The 24,065-nt window shown below is 45.5% G+C and overlaps 3 protein-coding genes across 5 annotated transcripts in view; 1 reads left to right on the forward strand and 2 right to left on the reverse strand.

Moving 5' to 3' along the window:
• ETFBKMT (electron transfer flavoprotein subunit beta lysine methyltransferase) overlaps nt 1–24,065 on the forward strand; it is a 108,827-nt gene that overhangs the window by 53,053 nt on the left and 31,709 nt on the right. The window contains exons 4-5 of one of the 2 annotated variants that reach the window (XR_011030593.1): nt 1,632–1,689; nt 2,316–2,351. The exons of the other annotated variant lie outside the window; for it this stretch is intronic. The gene's annotated coding sequence lies outside the window, so the exon portion shown is untranslated. Of the gene's footprint in view, nt 1–1,631; nt 1,690–2,315; nt 2,352–24,065 lie in introns of those variants that run through there. 2 annotated transcript variants of the gene reach the window in all.
• AMN1 (antagonist of mitotic exit network 1 homolog) overlaps nt 1–24,065 on the reverse strand; it is a 143,589-nt gene that overhangs the window by 5,339 nt on the left and 114,185 nt on the right. For both annotated transcript variants that reach the window (XM_068278234.1, XM_068278233.1), the window contains one exon: nt 8,132–8,243. In XM_068278234.1, coding sequence (XP_068134335.1) covers nt 8,132–8,243 — 112 coding nt within the window. The remainder of the gene's footprint in view (nt 1–8,131; nt 8,244–24,065) is intronic.
• Nucleotides 21,153–22,248, reverse strand: LOC137560790 (uncharacterized). The gene is made up of 2 exons (XM_068271932.1): nt 22,133–22,248; nt 21,153–22,029 (listed from the first exon to the last, which is right to left on the reverse strand). The coding sequence occupies exons 1-2, from the start codon at nt 22,246–22,248 to the stop codon at nt 21,153–21,155; spliced, it is 993 nt and encodes a 330-aa protein (XP_068128033.1).

The following is a 24,065-nucleotide window of genomic DNA, read 5'->3' on the forward strand; positions in this document are numbered from 1 at the left end:
TCGTGGGGTTTATATGTGGATATATGACTGTGGGAAGTGAGCGCTGTACAGACAATTGTTGTAACAATAGGGTAATATTAGCCAAGCGCTTTTCAAATCACTGTCATTTTGAAAATCGCTCAGAAGCACTCTTGGTGTGCACCAGCTCTCCCTCAGTCACCTTTGTTTCCCTCTTCCCCTAGTGCTGGGTATTTGTGTCTTCTTCTTATACAGGAAAGCTAAATAAAAGTGCAATCCTGGTGAGGCAAATTATTGATATTATTTAGTATTTATATAGCGCCACCATTTTCCGCAGTGCTGTACAGAACATATTGTCTTGTCACTTAACCATCTTCTTTCTTCTCTTTCAGCTTCTCTCTCCTCACCGTTTCTCCCCTTCTCTGCATTAGGTCTCAGACACGCTATAAGCGCTTTTCTGAGCGATTTTACCGCGATCATGATTTTACCATGATTTTAATGTAAGTCAATGGAAGCCCTTTTTAAAAAGCTCTCAGAAAGTTCTGATGGCTAAAAAGTGCTCATAAAAGCGCTTATAGTGTGTCTGAGCCCCTAGTATTTTTATGCTGCGGGTAAGTTGGGCGCCAGGAGCACCGAATGACGGCTCTTCCTGCTGTCACTAAACTCCCTGGCGGTGTTAAATACTATTCCTCCTTCGAGTCATTGCAACTCTGAGGGAGGTGTAATTTGGGGTACGGCTATCACCAGAGCCCCGAATTTCCCTTACGAACCCCGCGCAGCATATTATTGCTGCTATGGGGCTCCTGGTTTGGGTAACCGGTGCTGAGCGCTGTGCATCAAAACCACCTGCTTTGCCTTCTCTCTCCAATCTTGTTATTAGAAACCATAATCTAAAGCTGGCCATACATACATCAATTGTTATGGACAGATTCTTTCACTATGATCGACTCATAATGGCTTTTCCACCTGTCAGTACTGAGTATAGATATGGCCTATAGGGTTTCATACTATAGTGAAGTGGGTCGTGGGCAGGCAGTGATTCACTGCCACTGACCACCAATAAAAAGCAGGTAAGCAAGGCATGGATTTTGGGGGGGGAGCGAAAACAGTGATGGAAGGAGGGATACTGAAACTTTGGAAATTAGCATTAACGAGGCAGGGATCATGGTGCCAGCAGGAAGGTCAGTAAGGATGTGTCTGGTAATGGGGGAGGAGATATCCGAGGTGGAAGAGGGGCATATTTGAGGGATTAGTAGAGATGGTGGCGAAGCGGGGGACATAAGTGGGGGGGGGGAGGAGGAATGAGCTTTGGGGAATTAAAGTGGCCATACATCTGTTGACTTGATAGCTGATCAACCATCCGTTTTGATATTATCGAAGCAGATAAAAATTTTGGGTGGAAATTGGTTGAATGTATCAATCTGAGATGTTGGGAAATCTCAGGCCAATGTGGTTGTCAGGTGCGATAATCACGGCATGCGATAACCACGAATGATAGACATGACGTAAACCCCGGCTGTTGTCCCTCAAAATGTATTATGTGCACTCGTTGCCTGTATTTCCGCATTAGCGCTCCACGTGACTACTGGCATATATGACGTGGGGTGCCTGTGTGACGTCATCTGGGCTGGGGCTGCCATGATAACGGGCCTCTGGTTTGTGTTTCCCCCCAGGCCAGAAGGTCCCAGTCCTCCCCTGGGCTGTGCAGTGCAGAATGAAACAGAGAGCATGGTAGGTGTTTTCTCTAATGTTCCCACTAATCTATATGGTAAAATACATGAGGGTGCTTCGTCTCTGGTTCACTTTAAATGAATAAACATTAATTGTTATGTCATAAAACCTATAAAAAGAAGGGCTGCGTCCCACGAATAAAGCATTGTTAACTTTGAATCCAACAGATATGGTCTTCGTGTCTATTTTGATTTAGGGTTTCTATACGCATGCATAGAAACAGATTAACTTTTGATTTGGAACACCTGGATAAATCCAGCAAATTAGTGTTTCCTAAAGGAGGATAGGACCGTTATTACTCATTTATTATTACTTAATTAATATCTTCTGCTCGCTCACATATATATCCATATAGAGATGTAGGACAATAATAAGGGCATATTCATACAATATATGTATACGTATTTAGTGCATTAACAGCAAGGCAAATACACATCACAGCTTAGCATCAAGAGCTTAGCCAGGATCAGTTTTCATATTGTCTGTATTAAGAGATATAATGGATTATTGGAATAAGTAGAATACGTTTAGAATAAGAATCAGAAATCATTTATCCTGTTAGCTGACAAGCTACAGGTTGCAAGTTACACAGAACATGATGTACCCTTTGACTTCCTTTGATGTAGGAACATCTTTGAAGCTCACACCAAGCGATTCCAGTGTCATCTACCTCTTGTATGCCTCATTGCAGAGTACTGACGTGCGAAGAAGCTCTTTGCAAGTCACCACTTTCTGGGCGCTGGGCCGGTGACTTTTCACACCTGTCTTAAGCTCCATGACATTAAGTGGCTTGTGACAGGATGAGTGATGATAAGGCTCTGAATTTATATGTTTCTTGTATCTATGTCAATCACGTGACTTTTGTTTGTGGATTTTCCCCTTTATAAGAGAGGGCTCTCGAAAGTAAAGTGGTTCCTATCCACGATACCTGTCTCTGTGTATCATTTCATGTGTATAGGAGCCGGCATGCCGATCAGATCAACTTATAGATCATAGATTGATGTTTAATATTTTATTTTCTGTTTATAAGTGTTAAGTTAGAATACAAGTAAAGCATATACGCTTACATTTCCCACCGTATCAGTAGATCAGGTCTGATCATTGCTCTGTGCTGTCCTTCTTGTTCCTGTCCATACGGTATACTGTGCACTCTGTACACCAGCTCTGATATCTCTGCATCCCTGTGTGACAGCTTTACTTGCATAACTTGTAGATCAGGTCTGATCACTGTTCTGTGCTGTCCTTCTTGTTCCTGTCTATACTGTATAAATGTGTACATTGTACCCCAGCTCTGATATCTCTGCATCCCTGTGTGACATTTTACTCACATGACTTGTAGATCAGGTCTGATCATTGCTCTGCGCTGTCCTCTCTGTTCCTGTCTATACTGTATACTGCATACATTGTACACCAGCTCTGATATCTCACATCCCTGTGTGACAGCTTTACTCACATGACTTGTAGATCAGGTCTGATCATTGCTCTGTGCTGTCCTTCCTCTACCTGTCTATACTGTATATTGTGCACACGGTACACTAGCGCTGATATATCTGCATCCCTGTGTGACAGACAGCTTTACTTGCATGACTTGTAGATCAGATCTGATCATTGCTCTGTACTGTCCTTCTTGTTCCTGTCCATCTTGTTCCTGTCTATCCTGTCTATACCAGTTCTGATATCTCTGCATACCCGTGTGGCTGCTTTACTCACATGACTTGTAGTTCAGATCTGATCATCTCTGTGCTGTCCTTCCTGCTACCTTCTATAATGTATATTGTGCACCCGGTACACCAGCTATGATATATCTGCATCCCTGTGTGACAGCTTTACTCACATGACTTGTAGATCAGGTCTGATCATTGCTCTGTGCTGTCCTTCCCGTTCCTGTCTATACTGTATACTGTATACACTGTACACCAGCTCTGATATCTCTGCATCCCTGTGTGACAGCTTTACTCACATGACTTGTAGATCAGATCAGATCATTGCTCTTTGCTGTCCTTCCTGTTCCTGTCTATACTGTATACTGTATACACTGTACACCAGCTGTGATATATCTGCATCCCTGTGTGACAGCTTTACTCACATGACTTGTAGATCAGGTCTGATCATTGCTCTGTGCTGTCCTTCCTGTTCCTGTGATGTCCTTACTGCTTTCAGTGCACAAACAAGATCAGGAAGGGATAGGCAGAGATCAATGATTAGACCTGACTACAGATTACAGATTGGACAAATAGGCAGCACTGGGGATGTGGGATTGGTGTACAGCAGAGGTGCCCACACTTTGAACACAGTGATCAGACTAGCCAGGAGATCATATCCCTTCAGAGAATAATAATCATGCATTAGAATGATCAGGGAGCATAAAATGGAAATATTTTTATGCTACCAACATCCTTGTCCTTCCAGGGAACGCAGATAACATTCCTCCTCTAATGGCCGCATTCTGTAACTTGTCCTTGAACTCAGCTTGTTTTCTGCAGGGTGGCGGCGTGCCAGCATACCCTCCACTCCCACAGGCGCTGTTCCGTTTAGTTTTGTCTGGCATCCCCATGAGAACGTTGATTGAAATCTTTCAGCAAAGGCCTTAAGTGAAACGGACGTCAGAGGGGCGGAGCCGAAGTCTTCTCTGGCTAGAACTGGATTCAAGGCAAATGCTTCCGTACAGAATAAACTGCCTCATTTCTGGATTTCTCTCACAAAAGGCAACTATGGTTGAATCGCTTTCTGTTTCATCCTGAAAGAACCACTCCAGTGAAAAAAGTAAGTTAAAATCCGGACAGAACCGATTGGACTAATCCATCTCCTCAGGGGCATTCTCAGGGTTTTATTTGTTTTCAAAAGCATTCCCTGAGCAGCAGTGCAAGTGAGTAGGGAGCTTGGCTGGTATCTTACTTTTTTGGCAGTTAGACTGCCTTTCAGGAAATGCTTTTAAAAACAAAGAACCCCCTGAGAATCCCCCATGAGGAGGTGAACTAGTCCAAAACCTGTCAGTTCTGTCAGATTTTAACTGATTTTCTTTTTCCGCTGAAGTGGTCCTTGAACCTCCCTGGTGTTCATACGCTGCGTCACATTGGTCTGTATGGCTGTCATCCCAGAAGGAAGCCTCTTCTAAAGATGATACACAAGAAAGCCCGCGAAGTCTGCTTATTTATTGGATTTACTAGTAGACCTAAGTTCATTAATATAACAGGCTCTAGGTCTGTGTCCCAATCCCCCTCCCCTCCCGCCCCTGTGACTGCCACCACCGTCGCATAGCCAGCGCACATGCGTACGTCTGCCTTGTGTGCGCACACGTCCGCCTGGCCCCCTGCTCCCCCTGTCCCAACGGCTGTCCGTGATACACATGCGCAGTAGCGCAAACGCACGGACACAGGGACAAAGGAGGACGCAGGGGGATTATTATATAGGATATAGCACCAACATATTAGACAGCGCTTTACAATAAATAAGGTTACAGAAAATGATAATATGGTGACAGACAATACAGGTAGTAAGCAGTAAGACACACAAATGACAGATCGTACACAGGCATTGACAATGACCTCAAACACACCTCCAAGATTGCCAATGCCTTGCTAAAGAAACTGAGGGTAAAGGTGCTGGACTGGCCAAGCATGTCTCCAGCCCTAAACCCTATTGAGCATCTGTGGGGCATCCTTATACGGAAGGGGGAGGAGCACAAGGTCTCTAACATCCACCAGCTTCATCATGGAGAAGCGGAAGAGATTCCAGTGCCAACCTGTGACGGTCTAGTGACCTCCTTGCCCAGGAGAGTTAAATGATACCAGAGCTCAAAAAGTTTGGATCAGCCTTTCTCAACCTTTTATGACCCGAGGAACCCTTCGGAAATTTTCAAATCTCGGGGAACCCCTGACGCGCGCGTGTGTATATATATATATATATATATATATATATATATATATATATATATATATATATATATATATATATATATATATATATATATATATATATATATATAAAATTTACCCTATATTAAAATTTAACCCACTTCCCCTCTATAGTATGGCACCTGTGCCCTCTTTATTTAGCGTTTCCCGCTATGTCCCCCTTAACAGGCATGGCCCCTTTTGTCCTACTTGTTAGAAATTATGGCTCCCATGTGCCCTTATTAACAAGTGTGGCTGCTATGTCCCTCCAGTTTGTTTGGCTGCTATGCCCCACTTTTCTGTGGCTGCTTTGTCCCCCCTTTCTGTGGCTGCTTTGTCCCCCCTCTCTGTGGCTGCTTTGTCCCCCCTTTCTGTGGCTGCTTTGTCCCCCCTTTCTGTGGCTGCTTTGTCCCCCCTCTCTGTGGCTGCTTTGTCCCCCCTTTCTGTGGCTGCTTTGTCCCCCCTCTCTGTGGCTGCTTTGTCCCCCCTTTCTGTGGCTGCTTTGTCCCCCCTTTCTGTGGCTGCTTTGTCCCCCCTCTCTGTGGCTGCTTTGTCCCCCCTTTCTGTGGCTGCTTTGTCCCCCCTCTCTGTGGCTGCTTTGTCCCCCCTTTCTGTGGCTGCTTTGTCCCCCCTTTCTGTGGCTGCTTTGTCCCCCCTCTCTGTGGCTGCTTTGTCCCCCCTTTCTGTGGCTGCTTTGTCCCCCTTTCTGTGGCTGCTTTGTCTGTTTGTGTGCTGCTTTGTCCCCACTTTCTGTGGCTGCTTTGTCCCCCCTTTCTGTGGCTGCTTTGTCCCACTTTTCTGTGGCTGCTTTGTCCCCCCTTTCTGTGGCTGCTTTGTCTGTTTGTGTGCTGCTGTCCCCCCTTTCTGTGGCTGCTTTGTCCCACTTTTCTGTGGCTGCTTTGTCCCCCCTTTCTGTGGCTGCTTTGTCTGTTTGTGTGCTGCTGTCCCCCCTTTCTGTGGCTGCTTTGTCCCACTTTTCTGTGGCTGCTTTGTCTGTTTGTGTGCTGCTGTCCCCCCTTTATGTGGCTGCTTTATGCGTGTGTTCGCTGCTGTCTCCCCTTTCTATGGCTGCTTTGCCCGTTTGTGTGCTTTTTTTCCCCCCCTCTCTGTGGCTGCTTTGTCCCCCGTTTCTGTGGCTGCTTTGCCCGTTTGTGTGCTGCTTTCTGCCCCCTTTCTCTGGCTGCTGTCATTGGTGTCAGGGAGTGCAGGGGAAAAAAAACCCATACTTACCATCTGACGTTCTTTCCCCCTTCCTTGAAGCTGGGATCCTGTTACAACTCCCGCGCGTGCCGGAACTATAGAGCTGGCTTCGGGTGATGCGGCTGCTTTATAGATCCATCCGCCGCATCACTCGCAGCAGCATGAAGGAATCCTTCTGGTCTGCTGCTGCAAAACTATGGAGAAGCGGGACTATAATGTCCCGCGGAAGTGTCAAATTGACACGGAACCCCTGGAGGGTTCTCGCGGAACCCCGGTTGAGAATGGCTGGTTTGGATAAAAGGGGGGAGCAGGCATATACTATTATTATTATTTCGTATTTATATAGCGCCGACATCTTCCGCAGCTCTGTACAGAGAATATATAGTCTTGTCACTAACTGTCCCTCAAAGGAGCTCACAATCTAGTCCCTACCATAGTCATATGTCGCACTGCGCATGCGTATAATGTCACTGCGTGTGACGTCCGGCCAAGCGCACAAAAAGAGGCATAAGGAGGCACAAAGGGGGACAGAAAGAGGCACAGTGGGATAGAGGGATGCACACAGAACCAGAGCATCCACAAGGCAGCTTAGGCAGGTGCCTAGGGCCTGGAGAGAGTCTAGTGCCCTGGTTTATGCAAGCCACCAACAAGTCTTGCCAAAAAATCTAGGTGGCCATTAAGGGTGGGCCCAAAGTTGTTTCTTGCCTAGGGCACCATTTCACCTTAATCCATTTCTGGACGCATAGGGGGCAGAGGTGACACAGCAAGAATGAAGGTTGCACAAGGAAACAGAAGGAGGCACAAAGGGACATAGAAGGGCACAGAAAGAGGCACAGGGGGACAGAAGGAGGCACAGGGCGACTTAAGAAGGAACACGGAGACCGAAGGAGACACAAAGGGGGACAGAAAGAGGCATAAACACCCGTGGGGTGTGGCATCACACAGGAGGCATGGCTTAGTTCAGGGGGGCGGGGGGCCTTTATTAATTACTAATTAACAGTTTTAGGCAGTGTTTACAAAGAAACTAACCAGCTTGTGATAGGCCCACATAAGCAGAGTGTGTGAGTCATACAGAGCCTGCAGGGGGCCTGGAGAGGGTGTGTATAGCTTCTATCCAATCACAAGCAGCACAGCACATTCCAGCCTGACTGCCTCAGCCCGACAGAGCCGAAAGAGGAGAGAAGATTAGATCATATAACAGAGATAATACAGCCATTGTGCAACTGGAAAAGGCTGCAGTTAGACAGAGCACATTAGAACAGGTATAGGAACTTATAGGATAGAAGAAATAAGGCTCAAAATTTTGTTACAGAGTCTCTATAAGCAGGGTGTGTGTAAGGTGAACTGACCTGTGATTTGTGGACAGCCGTGAAATAGCAGGATGTAGATATTGGGACAGCAGGTCAGGATGGCTTCCACAGAGTCATCGGTGAGATTCACACAGCGGGCCATGTGGACTTCCTACAAGAATAAGAGAGAAGGTTCTATGTCATTCTGAACATTCGCATGAAGCACGTGACAGTAACCATGTCAAGCAAGAGCAGATCTCCAATAGCTTATAATTATATATATATGATTGTTTCTCAAAGGCTCATCAACTGTCTCCAATTACAGCAAAACTGAAGAGGGCAAATTTTAAAGCAGCAGGGTCAGCCATACTATCAGTGAAAATAAAACACATATTAAGTAGATAAATCCTAACAGATGTATTGTACTGTCCGCGTTTTGATTTCAGTGAATTGTATATAATAAATAAAGAGAATTCTGTTTCAGACATTTTCCATATTTACTGCCTCTGACTGAAGCCAATCCTGATGTCATTTCCTCCCTTACTCTTTTTTTCTCCTAGAAACTGCACCGTCACATCTAGCTTGCTTTGCAAACACATGTGAGCACAGCATAGATGGAATTTCAGCAGTTTCTGCACAGGGTGAGGTGCATTTCTCTTCTCAGCATCATGTCACACTGAACTGCCCTCAGCCAATCAGTGAGGAGATAGAATGTGGGAGGGGAGATAACAAGCTTCCCTCTCCTCAACAATGTACCAAATAGAGTCAAGCTGACTGAGATAAGATGTTTTACAGCAGAAACATTTATGATTATATTGGAATGTTTGCAATGCAAGGTAAGGTTACAGGCTGCATTGCAAACAGAGCAGTGGGTAAATGGAATTGGATTTTATGGCTGACAAGCCCACTTTAAAAGCAATCATGTTTATTAGTGTAAATTATTAGTTTTACTTTTTAGACTGAAATACCCTCATTGTGGAGGTTTTCCGCCTCCTACCATCCACCTCCCCATCCAGGCTTAAAACACACCAGAAGTGAAAATAAACTTACAAGATGAATACTTCTATAGAACTAATCCTAGAGTGGTCTGTTCTACTGTCCCTGATTCTTATTTCCCCTCTAAGGTTTGAAAGTCTATCTTTATGCAGTAGCCATGTCAGTGTGACGATGAATCTGGTCTACTCAGCTCCACACTGAGAAATGATGACATTACTGTCCTGCTACCATAAGTGTTTGCACAGAAACTATTTCTATGATCTGTAATTAGTTGTCAGTAGCAATCCCCTGCAGTCCGAGTTCCCCAACTACAGAGACAAAGCATTGCTTTATTAACCATTGCAAAGAAAGAATAAATAAAAAGGAAACAGAGAAGTTTGAAGTAGGATTAGGTCTACACTCATAGGTTTATCTCATCCTGTCACTTCAGGTACACTTTAAAGAGAATCTGTATTGTTAAAATCGCACAAAAGTAAACATACCAGTGTGTTAGGGGACATCTCCTATTACCTTCTGTCACAATTTCGCCGCTCCCCGCCGCATTAAAAGTAGTCAAAAACAGTTTTAAAAAGTTTGTTTATAAACAAACAAAATGGCCACCAAAACAGGAAGTAGATTGATGTACAATATGTCCACACATAGAAAATACATCCATACACAAGCAGGCTGTATACAGCTTTCCTTTTGAATCTCAAAAGATCATTTGTGTGTTTACCTTCTGTCCCCTTCTTCTCTCATGCACTGAACATTACAGGCTTCCTGCAGACAGCTCTGCCTGTACCTGTGTTTGTAATTCTTCAGTATGTGTCAGCCAGCTACTTTCACAGCCTAACAGAGGAGGATTTTTATCCAGCTCCCTTCTATCACTGATAAGATAGCAGAGACGCTGCTGGCTTATGTAAATAAAACACACACTGGAGTGTGCATAGAGGAACAGACCAGCACGGAAGAGTTGGCAGCCTTTCAGACACAGGCCGACAAGTCTGACAGGGGAAAGATACATTGATTTATTACAGAGACCGTGATAGTACAAAGTGCTGCAGTGAGCCAGAACAGATTAGAATAGGTTTAGGAACTTGTAGGATGGTAGAGAAAACGTTGTAATTTTTGTTACAGAGTCACTTTAAAGAGGAGCGGTCAGCCATACTATCTCAGAAAAAATATGCACATATAAGTAGATAAATACTTTCTCTACTTACATAACAAATGTATTGCACTGTCCAAATTTTGATTTTAGTGATTTTTCTACAGTATAAAAAGAGAAAATCCTTCTTAGCATTTTAGCTGTGGCTATTTTGAAGCCGATCCTGATGTATTTTCCTCCCTTACTCTCCTCTGCCTGGTTGTCTATGCATTGCCCACCCTTCACAATAGAAAGTGCATTGTCTCAGCATGAGAAATATTGGCAAATCAGAGAGGAACAGGGGTGTGGGAGGGGAAAACAGGAGGGAAAGAGGCTTGCATGTGTATACATCAATCAGGGAGTGTAATTAGAGTTCTGCTTCACACTGACACACCAAACTCACTGTGTAACGCAGCGCAAACAGCTGTTTGTGTAGTGATGGCCGTGCTGGACTGGTGCGCACCGTGGCCAGAGTGTAGGCCGTGGCGTTTTTCAAGCCCATATGGTCGCCGGGCTGTGGTAGCTCAATGATAGAACAACAGTGACTGTCCAGCTGATCAAATTTGGTCTGACCACAATGAAGCAACGACCTTATTATCTTTGGTGTGCCACCCCCACCCGAGATACTCAAATAGCCGGCGGTCATTGCTTCATTGTGATACACAAGCCCCTTCACTGCGGCAAGGTAATGATCACGAAGGGAGATGGGCACATGTACATGCCTTTTGTTTTGTTGTTGCAGCCGCAGTGCAGCCAGAAAAATTAGGCAGACATGTACGCGCACCAGAAAAAAATGTTATTGTTTTTTTTAGCGGCCGCTGCTAGCAGTGGCCTTAAAAGTTCAGGAATCCACCTGGAGTCTTGGACCCTGGTGGTGTTGGCAGAGAAGGCAGTCAAGCGGCCTGCAGGCAGAGATGCTGTGTGGGGACTGACTTGGAGCAGGCAGTCACACGGTGTGCAGGTAGAGATGCTGTGTGTGGGGACTGTCTTTGGGCAGGCCTGATCGTGCTTTGCAGACCAGGCATCCTTGGTCAGATGGACCCTTGACCCAACACTGTGTGCCAGAGATGACACCACTTGCCTTTCAACATCATGGCACAGTTTGGATATCGCCTTTTTTGAGAAATAATTGCATAATGGTATCTTACACTGCGGTGTGTGGCTTTGCTTTTGTGTGCTGCTTTTCCACAGGTGGTCATCCCATTGCAGTTTGTGCTTTGTAATCATGTGCCTTTGTAAGGTAGTTGTCCCTACGCGGGTCTTGGTCTTTCCATGGCTCAATTTTCAGTGCCAGAGAGTACAGATGGCATTGCTCTCATCTGAGGCAGACATATAAAAACATTTCCACACTACTGAGCCCTGGGATGATGGCACTTTGGTGATGGCTGCCAACGGAGTGTTAAGTGGGATGCCAGAATCAGAGCAGGAGGAGGAAGATTTGTCACGATTCCGTGCGGAAGCTGAGGAAGTTGAGGTGTTCTGTGTTAAATAGTCAACTACGTCCTGACAATATTGGGGGTTGATGGCATGTGCCTTCTTCTGAACAGTGTACTTTGGTTGACGAGGGCTGCACGAAATCACGACAGCGCGACCTCAAACAGAACTGCCGGGTGGCCTGCCTCTGGCTCTGCCTCTTGTTTTGTCCATATTGGGGGGGATGAAGTGAAAGGTATGTACTGACTTGACTAATACGATGTGCGGTTACACAGGTGCAGTGAAAAAGTTGCAGTGACCACTGGTACAACAATGTGCAGTTACACAGGTGCAGTGAACAGGTTGCAGTGACTGCTGGTACAACAATGGCGTCAATTCACCAGAGAGGATTTACTAAGAGAAAAAAGGTAGGTAGTTTATCTCATGAGGTATTTTAACACTCTGGAGTCAATTCACCAGTGTTCGATAGCAGGGGATAATGGAGAGATATGCATGAGGAAAGTGTGAGAAAGCAGAGAGTTAGGTAATCGGTATTAATGATTTACATGGGATACTTTTCCTCTCTGTAAGCTTGAAAGTGAAGCATTGTGGGTAGGAGGCGGAGTTTTACCACTACCTGACCAGACTATTCCCGCCTTTTACTGCCGGATCATATCATAAATCATATCACGAGTGAGTCTGAACTTCTTCACCACCTCTGTCTTAGTAAAATTATCAAGAACTGTTCTCTCACGAAAAATACGAGGGGCGATTAAACAGACCCTCCTCCTGCGCCTTTGTCTCCTCATAATAGAAGCAAGGTCTAAGGCCTAGTGCACACCAGAGCGGTTCGGCTGCTTTTTGCGATCCGCTTGCGGCTGCGGATACGCTTGGGTAATGTATTTCAATGGGCTGGTGCACACCAGAGCGGGAGGCGTTTTTCAGAAATGCATACTCCCGGGCTGCTGCAGATTTTGGATTGCGGAGGTGTTTCTGCCTCAATGTTAAGTATAGAAAAAACGCAAACCGCTCTGAAAAACGGCACTTCAGAGCGGTTTGCCAGGCGGTTTTTGTTACAGTAGCTGTTCAGTAACAGCTTTACTGTAACAATACATACACCAAAAACGCTTCACAAAACCGCAAAATGCTAGCTGAAACGCTACAGAAAAATAAGAAACAGCGTTTCAAAATCTGCTAGCATTTTGCGGATCTGCTAGCGGTTTTTGGTGTGCACCAGGCCTAACAGAGTAAGCTCATAAGGCTCCATCTTCCACAGCAGCAGCTGCTGTGTCAAAACCACGATATCTCCAGGTTCATTCAGGGGATAAAGAGATGAAAAAATAACGAATGGCCACACCCCCTTTCTTCCCTGGTGAATTGTGATTTGGAGAAAAACTAACTACTAACTATCACTTATTTATCTCATACTTATCTCACATTTATCTCTTGCATTTCTCTCTGTCGATATTTTCCCCTATACTTCTGGAGAATTGCTATTTGGAGATATCACAGGAGGTAAATTACCTCCCAAGAGATAAATAGGTTGGTAACCTCTGGTGAATTGACGCCAATGTGTGGTTACACAGGTGCAGTAAACAGGTTGCAGTGACTGCTGTTACAACGATGTGCAGTTACACAGGTGTGGTGAAAAGGTGACTGCTGGTACAACAATGTGTGATTACACAGGTGCAGTGAACAGGTTGCAGTGACTGGTATCAATACAATGTGCAGCTGTCACACACACAGGTACAGTGAACAGTTATGCAGTGACTGCTGGTATATAACACTGCGTGCTGTCATGCAGGTGCAGTGACCAGGTATGCAGTGTCTGGTATCAATACAATGTGCAGCTGTCACACACACAGGTGCAGTGAACAGTTACGCAGTGATTGCTGGTATATAACACTGGGTGCTGTCACACAGGTGCAGTGTGCACATGAACAGGTATGCATGGTCAGACTGGTATTACAAATGTGCAGCTGTCACACATAGGTGCAGTGAAAAGGTAGGCACTGAATGTGCTGGGCCTTGCACAGTATAGCAATTAGCAAGGGCCAGCTGCGACACACAGGGTTGTATAATGCAGTGTCAGTGGCACAAAAAAAAAGAAAAACTTCACAAGAACATTAGCTCTGAAAAGAGCTCTTTTTGTGGTGCTTTTCGACAACAAATATCAACTAGGAGCAAGCTGCAAGAGCCTAAGTAAGCTTTCCCTATCTCTGCAGCAGGTTCCTTTCCCTTCTCTCACTACTGCAGCAACACCGAGTGAGATAATGGCCAACGCAGCTGCCTTATATAGGGGGGGGGGGGGGGGGGGCGCTCCAAGAGGGAGTGCAGCCTGATTGGCTGTCATATGTCTGCTGACTGTGATATAGAGGGTCAACGTTTAGCCCAATGATGTGGTATAGGGGCGGGTCAAACTCGCCATAAAGTTCGCGTTTTGACACAAACGCGAACCACCGATGTTCACGCAAATAAGTTCGTGGACGAAACGTTAGGGACAACTCTAGAAATAAGGCTGAAAATGTTGTTACAGAGTCTCTTTAAGTCTGAGATAAGTAGAGAAGCAAAAAACGATAACCCAGCATGCCCTGCAACTTCCTTTCTGTGTACCAAATAAGAGTCAGGTAAACTGGGGAATGATCATTTATCAACAAGAAAAGTAATGGTGATTTTAACTTTTGGATTGCCTGATTAGCATCCTTATTACCAGATAAAAATAAAGAATTGATTTTTGATTTTATGCCCGACAGTTACACTTTAAAGGTGACCATACACTGGTCGATGTGCCATTAGATCGACCAGCTGACAGATCCCTATCTGATCGAATCTGATCAGAGAGGGATCGTATGGCCACCTTTACTGCAAACAGATTATGAATCGATTTCAGCCTGAAACCGATTCACCATCTGCTGAGCTGTTCTGCCGCCTGTCTCCCAACCCCCGTATACATTACCTGAGGCTGGCTCCCGGGCGTCTTCTCCGCACTGCACCGCTGTTCTTGCTCCATCCCGGCGCTTCCTGTGTTACTCCGTGACCAGGAAGTTCAAATAGAGCGCCCTCTATTTCAACTTCCTGGTCACCGGAGTGACACAGGAAGTATAGCGTACACTGGGACATGCGGAAATGCGGTGCAGTGAGGAGAAGAGGACCCCGGAGCCAGCTTCAGGTAATGTATACATGCGTCGCATCGGGCCCGAATCGTACGCCGCAAGCGACGCGCTCCTACCGCCGGGCGATCGAGGGTAATTTCCCGCACGGCGCGATCGACGGACCGATCCGATTTCGGGAGGAAATCGGATCGGCGGGTGCGTTTAGCGCAAGCGATTGGCAGCAGATTCGATCCCAGGATCGAATCTGCTGTCGAAACGGACGGGAATCGGCCCAGTGTATGGGGGCCTTATGACTCGTTTCCTGTTAGCATACTGAGGTTTTACATCTGCCCACTTCCTGTATACACGTTCTGCCTCCTCATTTACACACACAATTTCCATTGTATACTGCTGGGATATATAGTCCGCCATCTACTGCTCTTCCTGCTTTGAGTGTCACATGACTGACTGAATCCAGAGAGGAGAGGATAGAGTACTGCAACGACGAGCGCATTTGGCTCATGAAACTGGCATTTTGTCCATTGCTTTGCTTCTATGCATGGTTTATGTTGGACCATGCCTTGCACCTAAAATGGTGGTAGAAGACCACAGACCTCATGCAGTAGTGCGCAGGATCAACAAATAAGAAGTACCAATAAGAAGTTCTTTTCTTCCTGAGTAAAATGAGCCATACATTACCTTTCTCCTATGTTGCTGTCACTTACAGTAGGTAGTAGAAATCTGACATTACCGACAGATTTTGGGCTAGTCCATCCCTCCATAGGGGATTCTCAGCATGACCTTTATTCTTTATAAAAACATACCCTGAAAAATCTTTAGAAAAAAAATCTGGCCCTGCTTGCTGCACACTATTTTGGCAGTTGGAGCAACTGCCATTCACTAACTGCTTTTAAAATAAAGAAAACCCTGAGAACCCCCTATGAGAAGATGGGCTAGTCCAAAATCTGTCGGTAATGTCAGATTTCTACTACCTACTGTAAGTGACAGCAATATAGGATAAAAGTAATTTATGGCTCATTTTACTCAGGAAGAAATGTACTTCTTATTTGTAAGTGTTTTAAATTTTAAGATTTTCGCGACAGTACCTCTTTAAGAAGAGCTACCGAGTATGGAGGGGGAATCTAAAACGCAAGGATTAAGAGTGATATGGCATCTATTACACATTTAAGAAACACAAACCAGCCATTTGGAACGATTCTAATGACTTCTGGAACAAAACTTTTACTAATTAATACTGAGACTCCACGTGAAAATTGTGAAAAAGTAGAATGGTACGACCATCCCATCCATCCTCTATGAAGGCTTAGGATTTTACTGCCCGTTATATGGGTTTCTTGTAAAACAATTATATCCACTTTCTGTTTATGAAAGTTAATACCATTTGCCTTTTGATTCTATCATTCATACCGCATACGTTCCAGGTAATCAACGTTAATTTAGAAGCCATCACAATCAAAAATTTACATATACTTATTTGTACTGATGATAGTCCCTAGAGAGAACAGATTATAGAAAGAATATGATGAAAAAGAATTACACCTGTATGCAGCACCAGCAGTATATCCTATTTCTAGTCCCATCCCTTTCTCACCCTGCCCTACCTTGAAAACTAGGCGGGCCTTATACCCAAAACCAGAAACAATCCGCAGGGAGTAGAAATTCCACATCCTGCAGAGAAGCTGGGGTAACAACCAGGGGCGTAGCTAGGAGCCACCGGGCCCCACTGCAGAGATTCTGACGGCCCCCCCTGGGGCCCACTCAGGGCCGTTTTGGGGGGCTGGAGGGGACGCAGCACGAGGAGAAAGCCATCGCCACACTCGGTGGGGAGGAGGGGCAGTCCCCCCTCCCTCACCTCGGGCTCTCCCCTCTGCGCTCCCCTCCAGCTTAAGGGCCGGTTCACACGAACGTCTGCCATCGTTATTTTCTGTCGTTTAAACGACGCGTTTTAACCGCTCGTAATAGATTTCTATGAGAGCGTTTATGTTAGTATCGTCTGGCAGCGGTTTTGGGAGTTTTTTTCAGCGTCGAGGTTGATGACGTTCTTTCGGACGCCTCATGAGACTTCTATTGGCGGCTGCGTTTGGCAAACGTCAGCGGTAAACGCATACAATCGCCGTCGAAAGCACGTGAACGGTTGTGTTGAAGGTTGTAGGCGTTCTGGAGGTATCTTGTTGACAGGAAATAGACAGGAAATAGACCAGAATTCATAGGGAAGGGTGTTGACAGGAAATGGACCATAATCCTCTAGTGCTAAGGACACAGAAGGAAGGAGAGATGGCGCAGGTGTCTCTGGAGAACACTGTGGAGCTGGGCAGACTGGTGGACCTGATCCAGAACAAGCCTGCTATATGGGACACAGGCAGCGCTGAGTACAGCAACAACATACAGAAGAGCAGGGCATGGGAGAGTGTGTGCCTGTATTTTTTCCCTGATTACCATCGTCGGTCTGCAGCCACCAAGAAAAAAATGAGTGAGTTTACACTTTGTGGTTCCTTATTTCGTTGTGCACGAGTATTTGTAATGTTCTATTGTTTTTTAAAACTTGAGCCTTGGTATATCTTTTTGTGCAATCCAGCTAGCCAGCCGAACTGTTGTGCAAGGTTGTTAGGCCTGAGAATGGGGAAATTTGTCTTATTATACTGTGTGCATCATGTTCAACCATGCTTCATTTGCTATCTCTAGGCTGTTGCACATGTCTTCCAAAGCTTTTTGGGGTTTATTTGGTATAGTGCATTTTTTTTGATTTTTTTTTTTTTTTTGTTATTATTATTGGAAGGGTGGTGTGTGGTAAGGGGTAAGAGAGTGGTAATGTCTGATGAAAGTATGAATTTGTATTGTTGTACTATTTATGCACAATTTTGACATTGGTGTTTCAATGTATTTACAGTGAACATTGTGAAAACCAAGTGGAAATCCTTGAGAGATAGATTCAAGAAAGACTTGAAGGTGCATCGTGGTTCCAAAAGTGGGCAGGCTCCATCCAAATACAAATTCCATCCGATGTTTGAAAGCCTGATGTTCCTTGTTCCGTCGCTGCAAACCAGGGCGTAAGTGTGATTTTAACGATTACCACCTAATCAATATGTCTTTCTCCATAGTCATGTCATCTTTCATGCGAATGTGGTCGAATTTTTTTTTTTTTTTATTTTTGTTTTCCATAGTACTTCTGGAAACATGGGATCGGTGCGTCGTGAGGAGGAAGAGCATGACAGTCAGTCTTCTGTACAACCTGAGGATTCGTTTTCTGGACAGTCAGCAAGTGAATCTCTACGCGATGTTGGTGTGGAGGAGCAATCAGAGTCTTCCTCTGTGTATCAAGATCATGGTGATGATTGTCTCTCTCCGCTAGCTATAACTCCTCCCCCATCTTCACCCGTTTCTGTAGCTGCTCGTGCCCCTGTGAACCCACCCAAAAGAAGCAGAGGTGCTGCCAAAAAAACCACAGATAGTAATAATGAGGAAGTTTTAAAAATGATTAAAGAGGTGTCAACTTGTGTAGAAAATGCTATGAGGCCTAAAGATGACATATCCTATTTTATGCAGTCCTTAGAATTGGATGTTAGAAAAGTACCAAAACACAATTTGGGGAAGTTAAAAATTGATTTTTTAAAAATTGTTGATCTTTACCTACAGCCAGATGTTCCTTTGCAAAGACAACCAGACACACAGCAATATGCTCCACCTCTCAACCAATCATTAGCATCAAATCAAAACCCAATTGCAAACTATAGTGCCATGTATCCTTTCACCACATCCTCATCTCAAACCCCATTTTCTTACAACAACTATCCGGGCCACTGTATTCCTTATATGCAACCAACACTGGCAAATACTTCAAGATCACAGCGCGGTCCTACTCAAACATCCCCTGTGGATTTTGGTACTGCTGAGGCTCTAGGCTCTTCTTTACAAATGTTGTCCAGATCCTCAACTCCCATAATTGAGGATGTGTAAACTGCTGAGTATTACAATAGTACTGCATTGGTGTTTAGTATATTACATAGTATGTATAGTATAGTATTTATGGTATAAGTTGTGGTATACCAGTTTTTTCCGTTAAGTTTATATAATTTTACCTGGTCCATTGCAGTTTCTAGGCTAAAATGCACCCAGGGCGAGGGTGTAAAAATTGGGCCCCCCCCCCCCCCCCCCGAGCAAGGTATGGGTGCCCGCAGTATAGTTTTGCCAGGTCTAGTTGCACTTAGTATAGGTCCCCCCAGTATAGATAGCCAAGAATAGGTACCCCAGTATAGGTAGCCAGGCATAGGTGAGACGGTATAGTTGCCCACGCTATAGGTTAGCTAGGTAGGTGCCTCCAGTATAGGTAGCCAGTATAGTTGCCCCCAGTATAGGTTAGATAGGTAGCTGCCCCCCAGCGTAGGTTAGATTAGGTAGGTGCCCCCCAGCGTAGGTTAGATTAGGTAGGTGCCCCCAGTGTAGGTTAGATAGCTAGCTGTCCCCTATAATGGAGGGGGGAGCCGGAGCCGCGGGGAGGGCAGCCCGACCTCTCCCTCCCTCTCTTCTCCCGGGTGCCCTCCATGCTCCCCCCTCAGATGCAGAGCGAGCAGCCGGGAAGCGCTGTTTACAACATACCTCCCTGGCTCCAAGCGCTGCTCTCTCGCCGCTGGTCTGTCTCCTCTCTCTGCATAGATGCGGATACACACGCGGCTTCCTGTTTAGCAGCATGTGTATCAGCATCTATGCAGAGAGAGGAGACAGACCAGCGGCGAGAGAGCAGCGCTTGGAGCCAGGGAGGTATGTTGTAAACAGCGCTTCCCGGCTGCTCGCTCTGCATCTGAGGGGGGAGCATGGAGGGCACCCGGGAGAGGAGAGGGAGGGAGAGGTCGGGCTGCCCTCCCCGCGGCTCCGGCTCCCCCCTCCATTATAGCGCCCTCCACCAAACAGCGCCCCGGGCGGTGGCACGCCACGCACGGCTGAAGAAATGGGCCTGACCTGGTCACATAGTCTAAGCAGTGCACATACTATTGCAACCTGTATTTGACAGTACCCTTATCTGTCCCATTGTTACCGTTATTAAAATTACATAATTTCTTAGTGTGTGAAAAATATAACATGTACTTGCCCTCGGGCTTCCTCATTCTACTGGCAGTAGATCTATCCACCGCTGCCACTGCACATTTTTTCATGAAGGGCACTCTGCGGCGATGGACAGATCATCTGCCAGTGGATTGGGGAAGCCCCGGGCAAGCACATGGTAATTTTTCACCACTACGATACTTCCAACCTATGCGGGTATAAAAATGTCCCATCATACACATTTTTATACTATATATCATATATATAGTTAGTATATACGTCCATATAATTGCAGTATATATAGTGCCCCCCCCTGTATACAGGTAGTATATACTAGTGGAGTGTTTGGAACTGCAACCCCCCCCCCCCCCCCCCCGCCTGCACACACACAACAATCCTGATCTCTGTGTCTGTCCAACCACCCCCGCCCCCCCGGTCAACGCCACTCTATCCCCATGCAGCTCTCTGAGATTTGTTTGATAAAATCCCAAAGGCACATTGAACATACCTTCGTGTTCTAGTGAGGCGATAATTAAACCCACACTCTGTAATATCCAAATCTCTCTTTGAGAAAGGCTTCATGAGGTTTGTATACAGCGCAAAGGCCTCATCTCCTACAAGTACATGTGGGAAAGGCTGTCCACCATCACTAATGGGACAGGGGATGGGGAGATTTAATTCCCCTGCATACAATCAATGACCAATACTGCTAATAAAAAAAAAAATACAAGGCAGCCACAGATGTTATCTAAATTTTTATTGTGGAAAACACAATTATATATATATAAGAGTATGTTCAAGTAGTAAATATAGTATGTTGTTCACAACTTTACAACTATTTTATCTAACAGTTTTTACCTGTTTATAGAAAAAACTTTACTGCAGATATCAATGTGATAATACATTGTAATAAAAAAAAACATGTTTTGGACATAATCTATACGTCTACATTCTTGGTTTGTAACATATTAAAATCATGTTTGCCGGATATCAGCACTGGTGTGAAACAGTCCCTGCCAGGTAAAGTGTTGTCTCTGTACCTCCTTGGTTGGAAACAGTTCTGTTGAAGACTTGTGGTACAGACACAAACTAGGCACAGTGGGGGTGGGGTGGTGGTGATCAGCACTGGTGTGAAACAGTCCCTGCCAGGTAAAGTGTTGTCTCTGTACCTCCTTGGTTGGAAACAGTTCTGTTGAAGACTTGTGGTACAGACACAAACTAGGCACAGTGGGGGTGGGGTGGTGGTGATCAGCACTGGTGTGAAACAGTCCCTGCCAGGTAAAGTGTTGTCTCTGTACCTCCTTGGTTGGAAACAGTTCTGTTGAAGACTTGTGGTACAGACACAAACTAGGCTCAGTGATCAGCACTGGTGTGAAACAGTCCATGTCTATTTTTTTTTTTAAATCTTGCTGTACTGAAATGGTATTGAACCTTCGCGAGACACAAAGTAGTTAGCAAATCTGCCACGTACATCTCCGGCTTCATTGCTGCCTCTACAAGAAACACTCTGAGTGTCTGTGAAAGGATGATCTGGGACCTCATCTGAGTTAATGCCTTCTTTCATGCGTACATAATTATGGAGAACGCATGCGGCCTTCACTACATTATCCACATTATCAGGTGTCATGATTAGTGTAGAGTGGAACACCCTCCATTTGTTTGATAAAATCCCAAAGGCACATTCAACATACCTTCGTGCTCTAGTGAGGCGATAATTGAAGACACGTTTTCTAATATCCAAATCTCTCTTTGGGAAAGGCTTCATGAGGTTTGTATGCAGAGCAAAGGCCTCATCTCCTACAAGTACATGTGGGAAAGGCTGTCCACCATCAGCAATGGGACAGGGGGTGGGGAGATTTAATTCCCCTGCATACAATTTCTGACCAATACTGCAGGAACGGAATATGTGAGAGTCTGCAGTACTCCCATAGGACCCCACATCCACTGCAATGAACTTGTACTGTGCATCAACCACAGCCATAAGCACAATTGAGAAATACTTCTTGTAGTTAAAATATTTAGAACCGGATCCTGTCGGTAGCTGGATACGTATGTGCTTTCCGTCGACGGCACCGACACAATTTGGAAAATTTGCTTTGGCTTTGAAGCCTCGGGCTGCCTCTTTCCAGGTATCCTCAGTTGGTTCTGGCATATAAAGTGGTTGGAGTACCTCCCAAATCCGACGGCAAGTGTCATGCACTATCCCATGTATAGTTGATCTTCCCAACCTAAACTGATAATGCAATGAGGCAAAAGACTCTCCAGAAGCAAGAAACCTGAGGAGGAGGAGGAAAATAGTATTAAAATACACAAAAAATACGAGTTGGACACAAAAGTATAAAAAAACAAACACCATAAACAAAAAAAAACCTGACTCACCGTAAGGTCAGCAACAGTCTTTCGGCTGGACTGACCGGCATCCGCATGTTGGTGCGCTGTCTCCGAATAAGTGGCGACACCAACATCAGGAGTTCATCGAATGACGACACAGACATCCGAACATAACGGTGAAACTTCTCGGGGTGTCTTCTTAAGTCTTTATAAAGGGCCATAAAGACACCCTTAGTAGACCTCTGAGCTGTTATGGGATGTACCCATGTACGATGACGCACAACCCTCTGAGGCGAAGACCGCTTCATCAGAAGCATCCTCAAAGAAAGAAGCTTCAGCTGCAGCAGACTAGCCTCACACTGATCCATATTGAAAGTCAAAAACGCAATTCCTGGGGACAACTACCAGAGCTCAAAGACAAAATGTCGATATCACTCAGGAGTACAGGAAGTACAAACCTATGACGAATTTCCACTTCCAGGTACAGTTGTTCTGCCCCTTTTTATGACTACTTCCTCTTTAACAGGCGTCTAACTATCAAACGCTACCAAACGCTGTTGAACGCGTACGCTCACTGGAACGCTGACAACCGCAGGCAAATAGTTTTGTTCAAACGACATGACGATTTGTGTCGTTCGGCGTTCAGCGGTTGAACGCTTATAGACGCGGACGCAGCGCAGACGTTCGTGTGAACCGGCCCTAAATTAGTGTCCGGGCAGCGGGCAAATACATACCTTCCACTGCTGATACTCCTCGCTCTAGTGTCTGACGCTACTTCCTGTTTATACAAGAAGTGACGTCAGACGCTAGAAAAAAGGAACATTCCCAGTGGAACGCAAGGAAGGTATGTATCTGCCCACTGCCCGCCGCTGCCCAGACACTAATTTAAGCTGGAGGGGAGCACAGAGGGGAGAGCCTGAGGTGAGGGGGGGGGGGGGGACTGTCCCCCCTCCCTGCCGAGTGCGGCCATGGCTTTCTTCTCATGCTGCGTCCCCTCCAGCCCCCCAAAACGGCCCTGAGCGGTCCCAAGGAGGGGGCCTGCCCCCCCCCCCCCCTCCCCCCCCCCGCGGAAGCAGGGGCTGAAGCCCTATTGTTACGCTCATGGTAACAACTCAACAGAAGCATGAGGGGAAGAACTCTCTGCATTTAGTGTAGTAAAAGCTTTCTAGTAGCAGAGAACAGCGCTATAGAAGGATAAATGGGAACACCTAGCATGGTCAATAGTTTCATATATCTCCAATATACTGAACATTTAGAAATTTTGAACAGTATTATGAGTAACCTTAAGTAATAAGAACATACCCAACGAACCATTTGAACATAAATGAAGGGAGAACATATACATGCAAAGTCATATCTGAAAATTAGGATGCCTTGAAAAGCTGGAACGAGCAACATGTTATTAACAGTAGGGAAATTCCTATCAGTATCATAGTATCTTTCGCCATAGATCTCTATCTGCGAAACAGTAGCGGGATCAAATTACACTACAGTTAGTTCTGGCTGTAGACGCAGCTTGCGTAGCAGAGGAAATGTTTGATAAATGATATGATGCTCAGAAAAGTTTCAGATTACAGGGGCAAGACTCAAATGATTGGAAACGACAAGTCGTGCCGTCTTGCATGCAGAAAACGGCGAAGCTGAGCCGCTGCTTCGGAGGCTTACCGGGTCTTGACAGGAGATGGAGGAGGTGTAGTTTGGAGGTTTTTGGAGGTCTGTGCATCCGTTTTACCTTGGTTAATGCAAAGCACTGACTTTGCGTTACAACGCAGCAAATGAGCTCTAATGTGAAAGAGCCCTTTTGACCTTTGGCCAAGTTGTACTCCTACTAGGTAACCTAAAACACAATGGCTCTAGGTATGAATATTGTACACTACCCCACCTCTTGTTCCCCCCCTATTCCTTTAGATTGTAAGCTCTCAAGGGCAGGGCTCTCTAACCCTTTTGTGTCTTGGATTTTGTTACTCATTTATTCATATTA

The sequence above is a fragment of the Hyperolius riggenbachi genome, chromosome 3 (genome assembly GCF_040937935.1).
Source record: "Hyperolius riggenbachi isolate aHypRig1 chromosome 3, aHypRig1.pri, whole genome shotgun sequence".
In the NCBI taxonomy this organism is placed as follows: domain Eukaryota; kingdom Metazoa; phylum Chordata; class Amphibia; order Anura; family Hyperoliidae; genus Hyperolius; species Hyperolius riggenbachi.